We start from the raw sequence: 15,001 nt of genomic DNA, 5'->3' as shown, positions 1-15,001 counted from the left end.
AAACACACACACTGGACACACACAAACACACACTGGACACACACACACACACTGGACACACACACACACACTGGACACACACACACACACACACACTGGATACACACACACACACAATGGACACACACACACACACACACACACACACTGGACAAACACACACACACTGGACACACACACACACACACACTGGACAAACACACACATACTGGACACACACACACACACACTGGGCACACAAACACTGGACACACATACACACACACTGGACAAACACACACATACTGGACACACACACACACACATACACTGGACACACATACACTGGACACACACACACACAGGACACACACAGACACACACACACAATGTACACACACTTGACACACACACTGGACAGACACACACACAGAGTGAACACACACACACACTCAAACTGGACGCACACACACACAGACACACACACACACTGGACACACACACACACACACTCACACTGGACACACACACACACACTCACACTGGACACACACACACACACTCACAGTGGACACACACACACACACACAATGGACACACACACTCACACAGACACACACACACACACACACACACACACACACACACACAGAGTTGACACACACACACACCCACACACACTCACACTGGACACACACACACACAAAAAGGAAACACACACACACACACACTGGACACACACACCCACACACACAAAAAGGAAACACACACGCTCACACTGGACACAAACCCACACACACACTGGACACAGACACACACACACACACTGGACAAAGTTATATGCAGACTGTGTGTGTGTGTGTGTGTGTGTGTGTGTGTGTGTGTGTGTGTGTGTGTGAGTTCAGGTGTATCCCTCAATGACTGTCTGTTCTTCTGCTTACCGCTACAGTGTGGAACATGGTGGAGAGAACACAATGAAACCTGGACTTAGAAAATGTGAGTGTTGACTGCTGTGAAGAATATGACTAAGAATAAGTCTTAATTCAAGTGAAGTCAAAGTCAAAGACCACCATCATTACTTACTTGGTCATATTAAATATCAGCTGTAGTTCTACAGAAGCACAAATCAGGGACACCAACGTTTACAAAGAGTTGCTTTGACAATGTGTGTGTGTGTGGCGTGTTCCTGTGTGTGTTCAGGATGTGTGTGTGTGTGTCCAGTGTGTGTGTTTGTTCTGGATGTGTGTGTGTGTGTGTGTGTTCAGGATGTGTTTGTTTGTTTGTGTGTGTGTGTGTGTGTGTGTGTGTGTGTGTGTTCAGGATGTGTGTGTGTGTCCAGTGTGTGTGTGTGTGTGTGTGTGTGTGTGTGTGTGTGTGTGTGTGTGTGTGTGTGTGTGTGTGTGTGTGTAATTAACAGGAATAAGTGTGTTTTATATTACCATACATAACATATGATCATTGAACAAATCTCAAGTTACTTTAACTTCTCCTTTTGATACCTAGAAACATCTACATTAAATGAATTAGTGAAAAGTGAGTTAACATTCTAATATGAATGATGATGATTTCTAATATTGTGTCTGGTTTCATCCATCAGATGTCTGTGATCTCACACTGGACCTAAACACAGTAAACAGATTCCTCTCTCTGTCTGAGGAGAACAGAAAGGTGACATGTAGGGGAGAGGAGCAGCCGTATCCTGATCACCCAGAGAGATTTGAGGTCTGTAGACAGGTGCTGTGTAGAGAGGGTCTGACTGGGCGCTGTTACTGGGAGGTAGAGTGGAGTGGGAGAGGGGCTGTTATAGGAGTGACATATAAAGGAATCAGCAGGAGAGGAGGGGGTTATGACTGTGGGATTGGATACAATGACAAGTCCTGGAGTCTTTACTGCTCTGACAACAGTTACAGAGCCAGGCACAATAATAAGTCCACTGCCATAGACGTCCCCTCCTCCAGCTCCCACAGAGTAGGAGTGTATCTGGACTGGCCAGCCGGCACTCTGTCCTTCTACAGAGTCTCCTCTGACACACTGACCCACCTGAACACATTCCACTCCACATTCACTGAGCCCCTCTATCCAGGGTTTTGGGTTTGGTATGAGGGCACCTCAGTGTCCCTGTAAATAATAACCATGGTAACACTGACACACACACACACACACTGGACACACTGGACATACACACACACACACACACACACACACTAGACACACACACACACAGACACAAACACTGGACACACACACACACACACACTGGACACACACACACACATACTGACACACACTGGACACACAAACACACTTGATACACACACACTGTATGATGGGGACTCAGTGTCCCTGTAAATAATAACCATGTTAATGTTTAATAACCCTATGTTAAATACATACTGGACACACTCACACTGGACACTGTACACACACACACACACACTCACACTGGACACACACACACACACACACACACTGGAGACACACACACACACACTGGACACACACACACACTAGATTCACACACACACTGGACACACACACACACTGGACACACACACACACTGGACATACACAAACACTGGACACACACACACACACATACTGAACACACACACACACTGTACACACACACACACTGGACACACACACAGGACACACATACACTGATCACACACACACACACTGGACACACACTGGACAAACACACACACAATGGACACACACACTCTGGACACACACTCACACTGGACACACACACACTGGACACACACACACACACACACAGAGGACACACACACACTGGACACACACACTTGACACACACACACACACACAGTGGACAAACACACACACACACACACACATACACACTGGACACACACACACACCTGACACACACACACACACACACAGGACACACACTCATACACACTGGACACACACACATACACACTGGAAACACACACACAGGACACACACATACACACTGGACACACACACACACCTGACACACACACACAGTACACACACACAGGACACACACACTCACACACACAGGACACACACACACACTGGACACACACACACAAACCTGACACACACACACACACAGGACACACACACACACAGGACACACACACACACTGGACACACACACACAAACCTGACACACACACACACACAGGACACACACACACAGGACACACACACACACACTGGACACACACACACACACACACACACTGGACACACACACTCACACACACTGGAAACACACACACAGGACACACACACACAGGACACACACACACACTGGACACACACACACACACACTGGACACACACACTCACACACACTGGACACACACACTTGACACACACACTGGACACACACACATACGCTGGGGACACACACACACTGGACACACACACACTCACACTGGACCCACACACATACACACTGGACACACACACACAAGACACACACACATACACACTGGAAAAACACACACCTGACACACACACACACTGGACACACAGGACACACACACTGGACACACACACGCACACTGGACACACACACATACAACACACACTGGACACATACACACCTGACACACACACACACACAGGACACACGCACACACTGGACACACAAACTCACACTGGACACACACACTGGACACACACACATACACACCTACACACACACACACTCACACACACTGGACACACACACTGGACACACACACACTGGACACACACACTCACACACACTGGACGCACACACTGGACACACACACATACGCTGGACACACACACACTGGACACACACACACACTCACACTGGACCCACACACATACACACTGGACACACACACACACAAACACTGGACACACACACACACACACACACACACACTGGACACACACACACACACATTTGAAACATTTCCATGTGTTGGATTTTGATGAAAGGAAATCCCATATAGCCTACTGGACAGGACTTTGCTATCGCATCTTCTGTTTGGGTGTCTCAGGTCAGGTCTGAGCCATGATCAGAATGTGTCTCTGTGTCTATTTCCAGCCCTGCCATTTCTACCTGTCCTGATCTAGTGTTTCACCCCTGACCTCCTCACACCGTCTCACTGTCCATGTCTGCTTTTAGCTCCCACCTCTACTTCACTGTGTTATAATGGACCTTATGCTTGTTATGTCACCTCTGGAACCAGTTATCAAACATACTGACCTTTCTGACCCTATCCCATGGCCCTACTTTCTACAACTGAACATTTAAATTCCTCTCTGAGTTTTGTTTCGTGTCCATTTACTTATCTATGTATTTGTTGTATATTGGGATTGTGCTGCAGAGCATCATGGGGGTTTGTATGTGTTGAGATGATCACGTTCCAGATAAATGGTTGAACTGATTCCTGTCTCCCGTCTCATCATTATTGAATTGTTATACAGACGTGGGTATGAAACCCATGAGACATAACAAAATATTGGCGATGAGTAAGTCTGAATCTACAGGAACTATTCTGTCGGGAAGAAGTGGGTTTTTACACCTGTTTAAAACTGATATTTTCTGTGGTACAGAATAGGCTAATGTTAGCACAGTGTATTGCTAGCAGAGGCAAGTGCATAGTCGAGCTAGCTAAGAAAGAGAGTTAACCAGTGGTGTAAAGTACTTAAGTAAAAATACTTTAAAGTACTACTTAAGTAGTTTTTTTTGGGTATCTGTACTTGACTTTACTATTTATATTTTTGACTACTTTTACTTTTACTTCACTACATTCCTAAAGAAAATAATGTACTTTTTACTCCATACATTTTCCCTGACACCCAAAAGTACTCGTTACATTTTGAATGCTTAGCAGGACAGAAAATGTTCCAATTCACGCACTTATCAAGAGAACATCCCTACTGCCTCTGATCTGGGGTACTCACTAAACACAAATGCTTTGTTTGTCAATTGTCTGAGTGTTGGAGTGTGCCTCTGGCTGAACGTACATTTTAAAAACAAGAAAATTGTCTGGTTTGCTTTATGTAAGGAATTTGAATTTATTTTGTAATTACTTGTACTTTTACTTTTGATACTTATGTATATTTTAGCAATTACATTTACTTTTGATACTTAAGTATATTTAAAGCAAATACTTTTAGACTTTTACTCAAGTAGTATTTTAGTTGAGTCATTTTCTATTAAGGTATCTTTACTTTTACTCAAGTATGACAATTGGGTACTTTTTCCACCACTGGAGTTAACATCGTCATTGACAGCAGAAAAGGACTCGAGACGACATCGGAGTGGGAAAACAACGTGATTAAAAAGGAGGAATATACAGTGATTAAGGGGAGGACATTTATTCAGCTGTGAAGACAAACCTTTTAATTAAATCTGCTAAATGAGCGAATTTAGGAGGAAACGTCAGTGAGTGAAGTGAATGAAGATCACATGACTGAGGAAAATATTGCTTTGGTTGAGGACAATATTGAAGTGAGTGACAATCAGGAGTTTATTGAGAAACAAAAAATTATTGGAATTGTTGGAAACATTGGACAGTTTGATGAAAGTATTGAACAGTGGAGCTCATATACAGAACGGTTTGAATATTTTGTTCTTGTAAATGACATGGATGAGGATAACATTGTGCCTCCATGTTTTAGTGTAATGGGGCCAAAGACATTTAATTTACTAGGCAGCCTGCTACAGCCAGACAGAACAGGTAATAAGACGTATGGGGATATTGTGGAGATACTTAAAGGACATTTTTCACCAGAACCACTAGTTAATGCTGAAAGGTTCAGGTTCCACAGGAGACATCAGGAAGAGGGAGAATCAGTAACAATGTTTGCTGCTGCATTAAAGAAACTACCAGAACACTGAGTTTAATGCTGTTCTAAATGACATCATTAGAGACAGACTAGTATGTGGGCTACGGAGTGAAGCTACACAAAAGAGACTGTTGACTGAAAGTCATCTGACCTTGGCAAAGGACATTGGAATCAGTGTGTCCATGGAACTAGCTGCTAAAGAGGCTCACCAGTTGAGTTCATCAGGAACTTAGTGGGTTCATCTAACAATCCTAATCACCAGCTGATACATTTTAATCTCATACACAGGGTATACCTTCCACCTAGAAAACATAATTTAATAGAAATCACAACCGCTCCTCTGTGTGATCTATGTAATCAAGGTGCCTTGGGCTCCTTTAATCATATGTACTGGGAGTGACCAGGGGACATGTTTTGGAAAGAGGTATCCTCATACCTTGTTCCCCCAGACTGTTATCACTTAATGATAATTCACCACTGTCATTACAGCAAAGCAATGATCTCCTCCCTAAACTCCCATACTCTCTAGAGAGAATTAGGCCTACCCTTACTTAGCTACCCAACCTCATTATGTAAAAGTATATCATGATGCTCAGCAGACCACGAAACATCAATGTTGAAGGATAAATGTTGATCGGATAAAGTTTATGATAGCCATAACTGAGTCCATTGTTTTTTAAGTCAATGCTGAGTTTAGCCAAAGCACGCTCTGGCAGTGTAGTCTTATCAGTGGCGAAAGAGCCAGTAGGCGGGCAGACAGTCCCTGTACCCCTGTTAGCAGCTCTGATTGGCTGCAACTGGTATGTTACTTATATTGATTGACAGCACTTAATGGGCAAGACTATAGGAAAACAGATTCTCCCATTGGAGAATATTGAACGAGGGCTCATTTTGGCCCTAAACATTCCATTTTTACTGGGATTGTTTTGCAGATTATTTTTAATTAATGTTGAGCATTTATCAAAGGGCCATTCTAAATTGATAAATGGTATGGATCTTGCCTGTGGGCTGCCAGTTGAATAGTCCTGACCTAGATGTTTAGAAATGTGTTTGCTAGAGCTTTGCTTCCTTCTGTTTTTATTTTGGAAGCCAGTCAATACAACCTCTCATAAGATCCAAGTCACTGACATGAGGATTGTCATTTCATTACTTGAAATGGTTCTTATTTGATTTATTTTTCAGTCGAGCCCAAAAATTGACAATACATCTGTTTCAACCAGAGAAGTGGTTCCGCAACTGGAAAGAACAGAGAGTGTATTTGTAAATATCAATGTACAGTATATCACACAGGGTTGGGGTCAATTCCATTTAAATTCCAGTCAATTCAACAAGTACACTGAAATTCCAATTCTCTTCAATAGTTTTCAATTAGGAAAATGTGGAATTGGAATTTGGTTAACTTTTTTAATTGAATGGAATTTAAATGGAATTGACCCCAACCCCTTATATCTCAACACAAAATGGCTGTGATTATTTCATTCTTGCACAGGTACTAACCACTTGTGTTAGGGAAATGTTTTTGGGATACTTGTGCAGTAGCATTTTGGGGCTTGTTTCAATTCCAAAGTTTAGTATGTGTCCCATATTCATAGCACGCAAGGGATACATCAAGCTTGTGACTCTTCAAACTCGATGGATGCATTTGCAGTTTGTTTAGGTCGTTTCTGATTATTTTGTGCCGAATTGAAATGAATGCTAGATAATGTATTGTGTTGTTTTCTAAACACTGTGGATGCTACAGACGTCTTACCATGCCCCCACCCCAATGGACGTTTCATGCTGAATAACCACCACTAGTCAGCTTCCTGCTCCCCCTGGCTGTCACAGAAGAGGTAGAGAAAGACCATGAGCTCAGGCCAAAATACTGTGGATATCATCTTTCTACACTCTTGGGAAAGAAAAGTGCTATCTAGAACCTAAAAGGGTTCTTTGGCTGTCCCCATAGGATTTGGGGCGTGTACTATTCTGTGCATTAGCCTACAAAATAGGTAATGGAATGATTACAGTTTTTCTTTCTTGATTATATGAAATAACCCTTTTCAGAAAAATCAGGACATGATTGAACAGTTATTGGTTTAGTAAATAAGAGTTGATATGTTGGAGTAAAACAGTTCATGTTTTCAGACAATCAGACAATGTATTCAGTAAAACAACTGTATGAATTCTGATTGTTTTTATGATTTCAGCTCAACAAACAAATGCTTGGATATGATTCTGAAGACTCAATCAGAAACATAGAAACAACAGAAGATGAATATGTGCCAGGAACAGAACGTGGCAACGAGAGCAGTTTAGAGCTTTACTGTATGGAAGAACAAAGGCCTATAAGGGACATAGAAATACTGAGTCTGACACCTCTGTGCAAGAATCCACAAGTTCACTTGAAGTCATGCACGTTACAAAGACTAAAGATTGATCAAAACATTACTGTCTCTTTTGTGAGAAACCACAATCAAAAATTGCCCGGCATCTAGAAATGATTCATAAAGGTGAAGCTGAAGTGGCAAAAGGCCCTTTCTTTCCCAAAGAACTCCAAAGACTGGAAGCTCCCACTGACCATACTGAGACAACGTGGGGACAGAGCACACAACAGGCAAATCAGAAGAGAAGGCAAAGGTGTTATAGTTCCTTGTAAACAAAGCAGTTTCCCAAATGGAAATCCAAAAGATTTCTTGCACTGTGCAAACTGCCAAGGACTCTTTAAAAGAACATTCCTATTGTTCAGCATTCACAATGGCATTTTCTGTTGTGACAGGATTGTTATGTTTGGTCTCTCAAGTTTCCACTCTGATGCTGCGTTTGTAACCATGTGGAAGTTGGGAATTTTACCAGTTCTGAAGTCGTAAAAAGCAGTTGGATGCATTCATTTAATTTGAACTCATTGATAAACGGTGGTTGGCTAATGGCCAACAACTTCGTCAACCATGAACTAAAAGTACAGTTATCATGTTTGTAACCAAATTATAGAGTTCAAAAACAGATAGATTTTTATAAATAATGTTTTGTTGTTGCATTTAACTGCCAAAAATGCTGTTATAGAAACCATTTCCTCAGTAGGTGAGGTCAGAGGTCACCATGTGGGAGAAGTGGGCGCTCAGGATGATAGACCAGTTTCCCACTAGTAATTACCAGTTGGAGGGCCGTTCAAGTGGATTTTTCCCAGTGTTATGTAGTAAATTCCCACTTCCCACTTGGTAACAAACGCACCATGACACTGCCTCCTTCAGTGCCTGATGCGTACTTGTGACTCTCAGAAAGGGGGCTTGTCTGTAGCACGGTACATCTCCCACTCCAGGTAATGTGAAAGCCTTGCCCCCACTAAGCCACGCCTCCTAAATCATTTCCCAGTGTGTCTTGCCTTTTATAGTGAATTGTAATGTTACCACTGACTGTACTTGTTAGTGACAGAGACATGGTCGTTGAATTCGTTCATTTTCAGTCCTGTGGCCTTAACCAAGTTAGTTCCTAGGCATATATTATCATCATAAAGTCTATCATCATAAAGTATTTGACAATACATTACATATTTCTGAAGGTACATTGTGTATTTTGATATTTTTGTACTCCAGGGAACTATACTGTACCCATATTTCTAAGTGTGTGTATACAGTCGTGGTCAAAAGTTTTGAGAATGAAACAAATATTCATTTTCACAAAGTCTGCTGCCTCAGTTTTTATAATGGCAATTTGCATATACTCCAGAATGAAGAGTGATCAGATGAATTGCAATTAATTGCAAAGTCCCTCTTTGTCATGAAAATGAACTTAATCCCCAAAAAACATTTCCACTGCATTTCAGCCCTGCCACAAAAGAACCAGCTGACATCATGTCAGTGATTCTCTCATTAACACAGGTGAGAGTGTTGACGAGGACAAGGCTGGAGATCACTCTGTCATGCTGATTGAGTTAGAATAACAGACTGGAAGCTTTAAAAGGAGGGGGGTGCTTGAAATCATTGTTCTTCCTCTGTTAACCATGGTTACCTGCAAGGAAACACGTGCCGTCATCGTTGCTTTGCACAAAAAGGGCTTCACAGGCAAGGATATTGCTGCTAGTAAGATTGCACCTAAATCAACCATTTATCGTATCATCAAGAACTTCAAGCAGAGAGGTTCAATTGTTGTGAAGAAGGCTTCAGGGCGCCCAAGAAAGTCCAGCAAGCACCAGGACCGTCTCCTAAAGTTGATTCAGCTGCGGGATCGGGGCACCACCAGTGCAGAGCTTGCTCAGGAATGGCAGCAGGCAGTTGTGAGTGCATCTGCACGCACAGTGAGGCAAATACTTTTGGAGGATGGCTTGGTGTCAAGAAGGGCAGCGAGGAAGCCACTTCTCTCCAGGAAAAACATCAGGGACAGACTGATATTCTGCAAAAGGTACAGGGATTGGACTGCTGAGGACTGGGGTAAAGTCTTTTTCTCTGATGAATCCCCTTTCCGATTGTTTGGGGCTTCCGGAAAAAAGCTTGTCCGGAGAAGACAAGGTGAGCGCTACCATCAGTCCTGTGTCATGCCAACAGTAAAGCATCCTGAGATCATTCATGTGTGGGGTTGCTTCTCAGCCAAGGGAGTGGGCTCACTCACAATTTTCCCTAAGAACACAGCCATGAATAAAGAATGGTACCAACACATCCTCCGACAGCAACTTCTCCCAACCATCCAGGAACAGTTTGGTGACGAACAATGCCTTTTCCAGCATGATGGAGCACCTTGCCATAAGGCAAAAGTGATAACTAAGTGGCTCGTGGAACAAAACATCGAGATTTTGGGTCCATGGCCAGGAAACTCCCCAGACCTTAATCCCATTGAGAACTTGTGGTCAATCCTCAAGAGGCGGGTGGACAAACAAAAACCCACAAATTCTGACAAACTCCAAGCATTGATTATGCAAGAATGGGCTGCCATCAGTCAGGATGTGACCCAGAAGTTAATTGACAGCATGCCAGGGCGGATTGCAGAGGTCTTGAAAAAGAAACTTAATGTAATTGTCAATAAAAGCCTTTGACAATTATGGAATGCTTGTAATTATACTTCAGTATACCATAGTAACATCTGACAAAAATATCTCATAACACAGAGAGAGAGAGAGAGAGAGAGAGAGAGAGAGAGAGAGAGAGAGAGAGAGAGAGAGAGAGAGAGTGTGTGTTAAGGTACTGTGGGATTCTTTAATCAGTTTGGCTCATTGGACAGGTCAGAGTCTATGTTTGAATATGTTGAGTGGTTTTTGGCAATACACTGTAGATGTATTCATGGTTTTAGCTGTTGAAATTCCTTCCCGGACCCCCCTACTGCTATGGGCTAAGCCACCGATGTCTTCAAATCCTAGGAGAGAGAGGAGCTGTTACCCCTGGGGAGAGAGGAGCTGATACCCCTGGGGAGAGAGGTGCTGTTACCCCTGGGGAGAGAGGAGCTGCTACCCCTGGGGAGAGAGAAGCTGCTACCCCTGGGGAGAGAGGAGCTGCTACCCATGGGGAGAGAGGAGCTGTTACCCCTGTGGAGAGAGGAGCTGTTACCCCTGGGGAGAGAGGAGCTGCTACCCCTGGGGAGAGAGGAGCTGTTACCCCTGGGGAGAGAGGAGCTGTTACCCCTGGGGAGAGAGGAGCTGCTACCCCTGGGGAGAGAGGAGCTGTTACCCCTGGGGAGAGAGGAGCTGCTACCCTTGGGGAGAGAGGAGCTGCAACCAAGAGAGACTGCGACCCTGCTCGGGAAGAGCTTAACGATTGGTGATTGTTGGGGAACGTTTGGCAGGAGCTTCAGTGATGAAGACTGCTGAACTTGCTGATGTTTCACAATATGCCATGGCCGTCTCAGTCACCAGGTCTCAACCCAATTGAAGACAACCATCAACAAAACACTAAATAATGGAATTTCTTGTGGAAGAATGATGTCACATCTCTCCAACAGAGTTCCAGACACTTGTAGAATGTATGCCAAGGCACATTGTAAGAGCTATAAAGAGACAGGGAGTGGGAGAGAGAACAGGTAGAACCTGATATGGAAATGAGCAGAACAAACTAAAGGAACTTTCCACCACCGAATGATCATTCCAGACTCTACTTCTATTGAGAGACATATAAAAGGTAAGACGACGATTGTTATGTGTATTAATATAGTTGATGATATTGTTATGTGTATTAATATAGTTGATGATATTGTTATGTGTATTAATTTAGTTGATGATATTGTTATGTGTAACAATATAGTTGATGATATTGTTATGTGTAATAATATAGTTGATGATATTGTTATGTGTATTCATATAGTTGATTATATTGTTATGTGTATTAATATAGTTGATGATATTGTTATGTGTATTAATATAGTTGATGATATTGTTATGTGTATTAATATAGTTGATGATATTGTTATGTGTATTAATATAGTTGATGATATTGTTATGTGTATTAATATAGTTGATGATATTGTTATGTGTATTAATATAGTTGATGATATTGTTATGTGTATTCCTATAGTTGATGGATATTTTGGTGGACAGAGTGTTATAATAGGCCTACTCTCCTTAAAATGTTTTGGATATAAATTAGATGCGTGGGGTGAATTCGTTCTGTTTCCATCTGTGTGCCCCAGGGTGATCGCTCCTACACTATCTAGAATCTAAAAGGGTTCTTTGGCTGTCCCCATAGGAGAACCCTTTGTAGAACCTTTTTTGGTCCTAGGTAGAACCCTTTTGGGTTCCATGAAGAATCCTTTCCACAGAGGGTTCTACATGGAAGCCAGAAGGGTTCTACCTGGAACCCAAAAGCGTTCTCCTATGGGGACAGCCAGAGGACCCTTTTGGAACTCTTTTTTCTAAGAGTGTACTGTATCATAGGTCTATAGACTTGTCTTCTCAAAACAGGCTTAAAACACAACAAGCAACTAACATTTTCTCTTTCTAATCTACTGTTAACGCTTTTCACTCAGGAAGGTATGTTGTGTGAAAGAGAGACAAATAAATACTGTGGAAAGACTAACAACAATTTACACTTCATCAAAACAGGTTGTGTGTGTTCATTAGTGCCCTCCGTAGCAAAACGTTTGGCAACAGAAACCGTTTAGGTCACGTTGTAGAGCGTTTGGAGTAAACTGTTTATGCATTGTTGCAAAACTGTTGGCTGCGGTGTAAACTAATGAATACGACCCAGGTAGTAGCCTACAATTCGGCTGTTGATGTCTGCCTGATGCTGTAACCTGAACTTAGCCTGAGGGGTGTACTATGATGCCAGCTAGATATACTGGTTTTCTAAAGTTAGCTAGCTTCAGTTAGCTTCACATTCCAGCTCAGGCCTCATCCATAGGAATGTACAGAGTGCCAGTCATCAGGAAGGTGCTCTCAGCAGAACGGAAAATATATAATGACTTGACAGTTTAATCATACAAAATGGCGCTAACTGGACGTGGGCAAGTCAAATTCAATCAGTGGAGGTTGCTGAGGGGAGGACGTCTCATATTTATGATACCATTCCACCTATTCCGCTCCAGCCATTACCACAAGCCCGTCCTCCCCAATTAAGGTGCCACCAACCTCCTGTGAATTCAATACATCAATATTCATTCGTCAAAGCTCTACATTTCCCATTTCGTATGATAAATGTAATTGTATCATAGTTCTACTATAGTGTAGCGATCTGTGCAACTTCCGGCGTGAGTTTACTGTGAACACTGAGGCTGTACCCACTTTAAGTAACAGTTTTAACAGAGACCAAGTAGGCTATTTGATCATAATGTAAAAAAGGCCTCCAATAACATTTAACATGGAAATAGCTGTTCTATCATTCAGCCTACAGTAGCAGCCAATGTGTGGTGTTCAATGTAAGCCTACATTCCATGAGACATTCCAAAAAACATGCAGAGCTTGACATTAACCTGTTTATCTACTTGTCCTTCAAACAAGGAGGAGGTGACTGAAAATGTTGTGTTTGATGCAAGAAACCACTTTACTAAATAAAATGCATCATTATTCCCATGTCCTATGATGCAATTCCAACCAAGTAACCCAATTGGCGCCAGTGGCACGATGCGTAGGTTGTTTGCCTTTTTACAAGTGCAACCTGGGTTCACTTCCCTGCCCTGCTGTTTGCTACATTGGTGTCAGAAGTAGTATGGTGTCTGTGAGGCCATTAGATTGCACGGCCCGGATGTGTGAGGGGTCTGAGTAGTCGAAGCACGAGACTTGCTTTTATAGGGGGCAGTAAGAGACAGGTTACAATTCCCATCGCAGCAATAGGGTTAACCTAGTTTTGGCCAGCGACCTGGGTTCACTGCCCTGCCCCGCTGTTTGCTACAATATTAATATCACAGGCTACCCAACGTCCGTTGAACAAAGAGACACAACAATATGAGTGAAAGGATTTTAGGATAATATCAGTAAGTGTTGATTTAAAGTTGTCTTCTGGGTTCAGCCTTCTAGCTTCCTTTATCAATTGGGTGAAATATAACAAATGACATGGTCTCAACGTTGGAGATAACCAGTCCCAGTTTAAATCGCCCATGATTTCCATTTCATTATTTCCCCAGAGCAGCAAGGGAATCTAGAGACTCAACCTTTGCAGAATCAGAATCACCTTTATTCGCCTAAGTACATTTGCATGTACATATGTAGGATCTTAATTTGAGCCAGTTTGCTACAGCAGGAAAATATTCCTGCAGCAACAGTAAATGTGATTTATAATTAATGGACATTTTTGTATCGGTTGATACATTTTTAGTAAGGGAAACTCAAGTCTGCCATTTCTAAGTGGAAATTACAAACTTCAGAAGCCTTTTAAAACCTCAAATACACTACAAGTTTTACATTTACTGCGTTGAGGGAAAGTTATTCTGCAGTGGGGGGTGATCAAATTAAGATCGTACATCTGTACACATAATTCTACATGGTGATTTTTTACATTTTAGTCATTTAGCAGACGCTCTTATCCAGAGCGACTTACATACATTGCGAGTGCATACATTTTATTTTTTTATACTGGAATCGAACCCACAACCCTGGCGTTGCAAATGCCATGCTCTACCAACTGAGCTACATCCATGCCGGCCATTCCCATAATAATTAAAATGTCCTGTTGCTGCAGGATTATTTTCCTGCTGTAGCAAACTGGCTCAAATTAAGATCCTACATCTGTAGCAATACACCTCTCTTTGATGTACATGGCTATATCAGGATTGACTTTTGACCATTTGACATATTTTA

The 15,001-nt window shown here is 42.5% G+C and overlaps 2 protein-coding genes across 2 annotated transcripts in view; one reads left to right on the top strand and one right to left on the bottom strand.

The window, feature by feature from the left end:
• LOC311120610 (NLR family CARD domain-containing protein 3-like) overlaps positions 1 to 2,103 on the top strand; it is a gene marked incomplete at its 3' end in the record, with an annotated part of 28,278 nt that extends 26,175 nt beyond the window's left edge. The window contains exons 9-10 of the mRNA XM_084195196.1: positions 930 to 975; positions 1,577 to 2,103. Of these exons, the coding sequence (XP_084051322.1) occupies positions 930 to 975; positions 1,577 to 2,103 (573 nt within the window). The remainder of the gene's footprint in view (positions 1 to 929; positions 976 to 1,576) is intronic.
• LOC311120615 (uncharacterized protein) overlaps positions 1 to 5,485 on the bottom strand; it is a 43,083-nt gene extending 37,598 nt beyond the window's left edge. The window contains exon 1 of the mRNA XM_084195200.1: positions 3,269 to 5,485. Within this exon, the coding sequence (XP_084051326.1) occupies positions 3,269 to 3,670 (402 nt within the window). The 5' untranslated portion in view covers positions 3,671 to 5,485. The remainder of the gene's footprint in view (positions 1 to 3,268) is intronic.
• Positions 5,486 to 15,001: the final 9,516 nt, after the last annotated feature.

Source organism: Coregonus lavaretus, assembly GCF_964263955.1.
Source record: "Coregonus lavaretus genome assembly, contig: HAP1_SCAFFOLD_777, whole genome shotgun sequence".
Classification (NCBI taxonomy): Eukaryota; Metazoa; Chordata; class Actinopteri; order Salmoniformes; family Salmonidae; genus Coregonus; species Coregonus lavaretus.
Note: the sequence above shows the minus strand (reverse complement) of the source record. Positions and strands in the feature narration are given on the sequence as shown.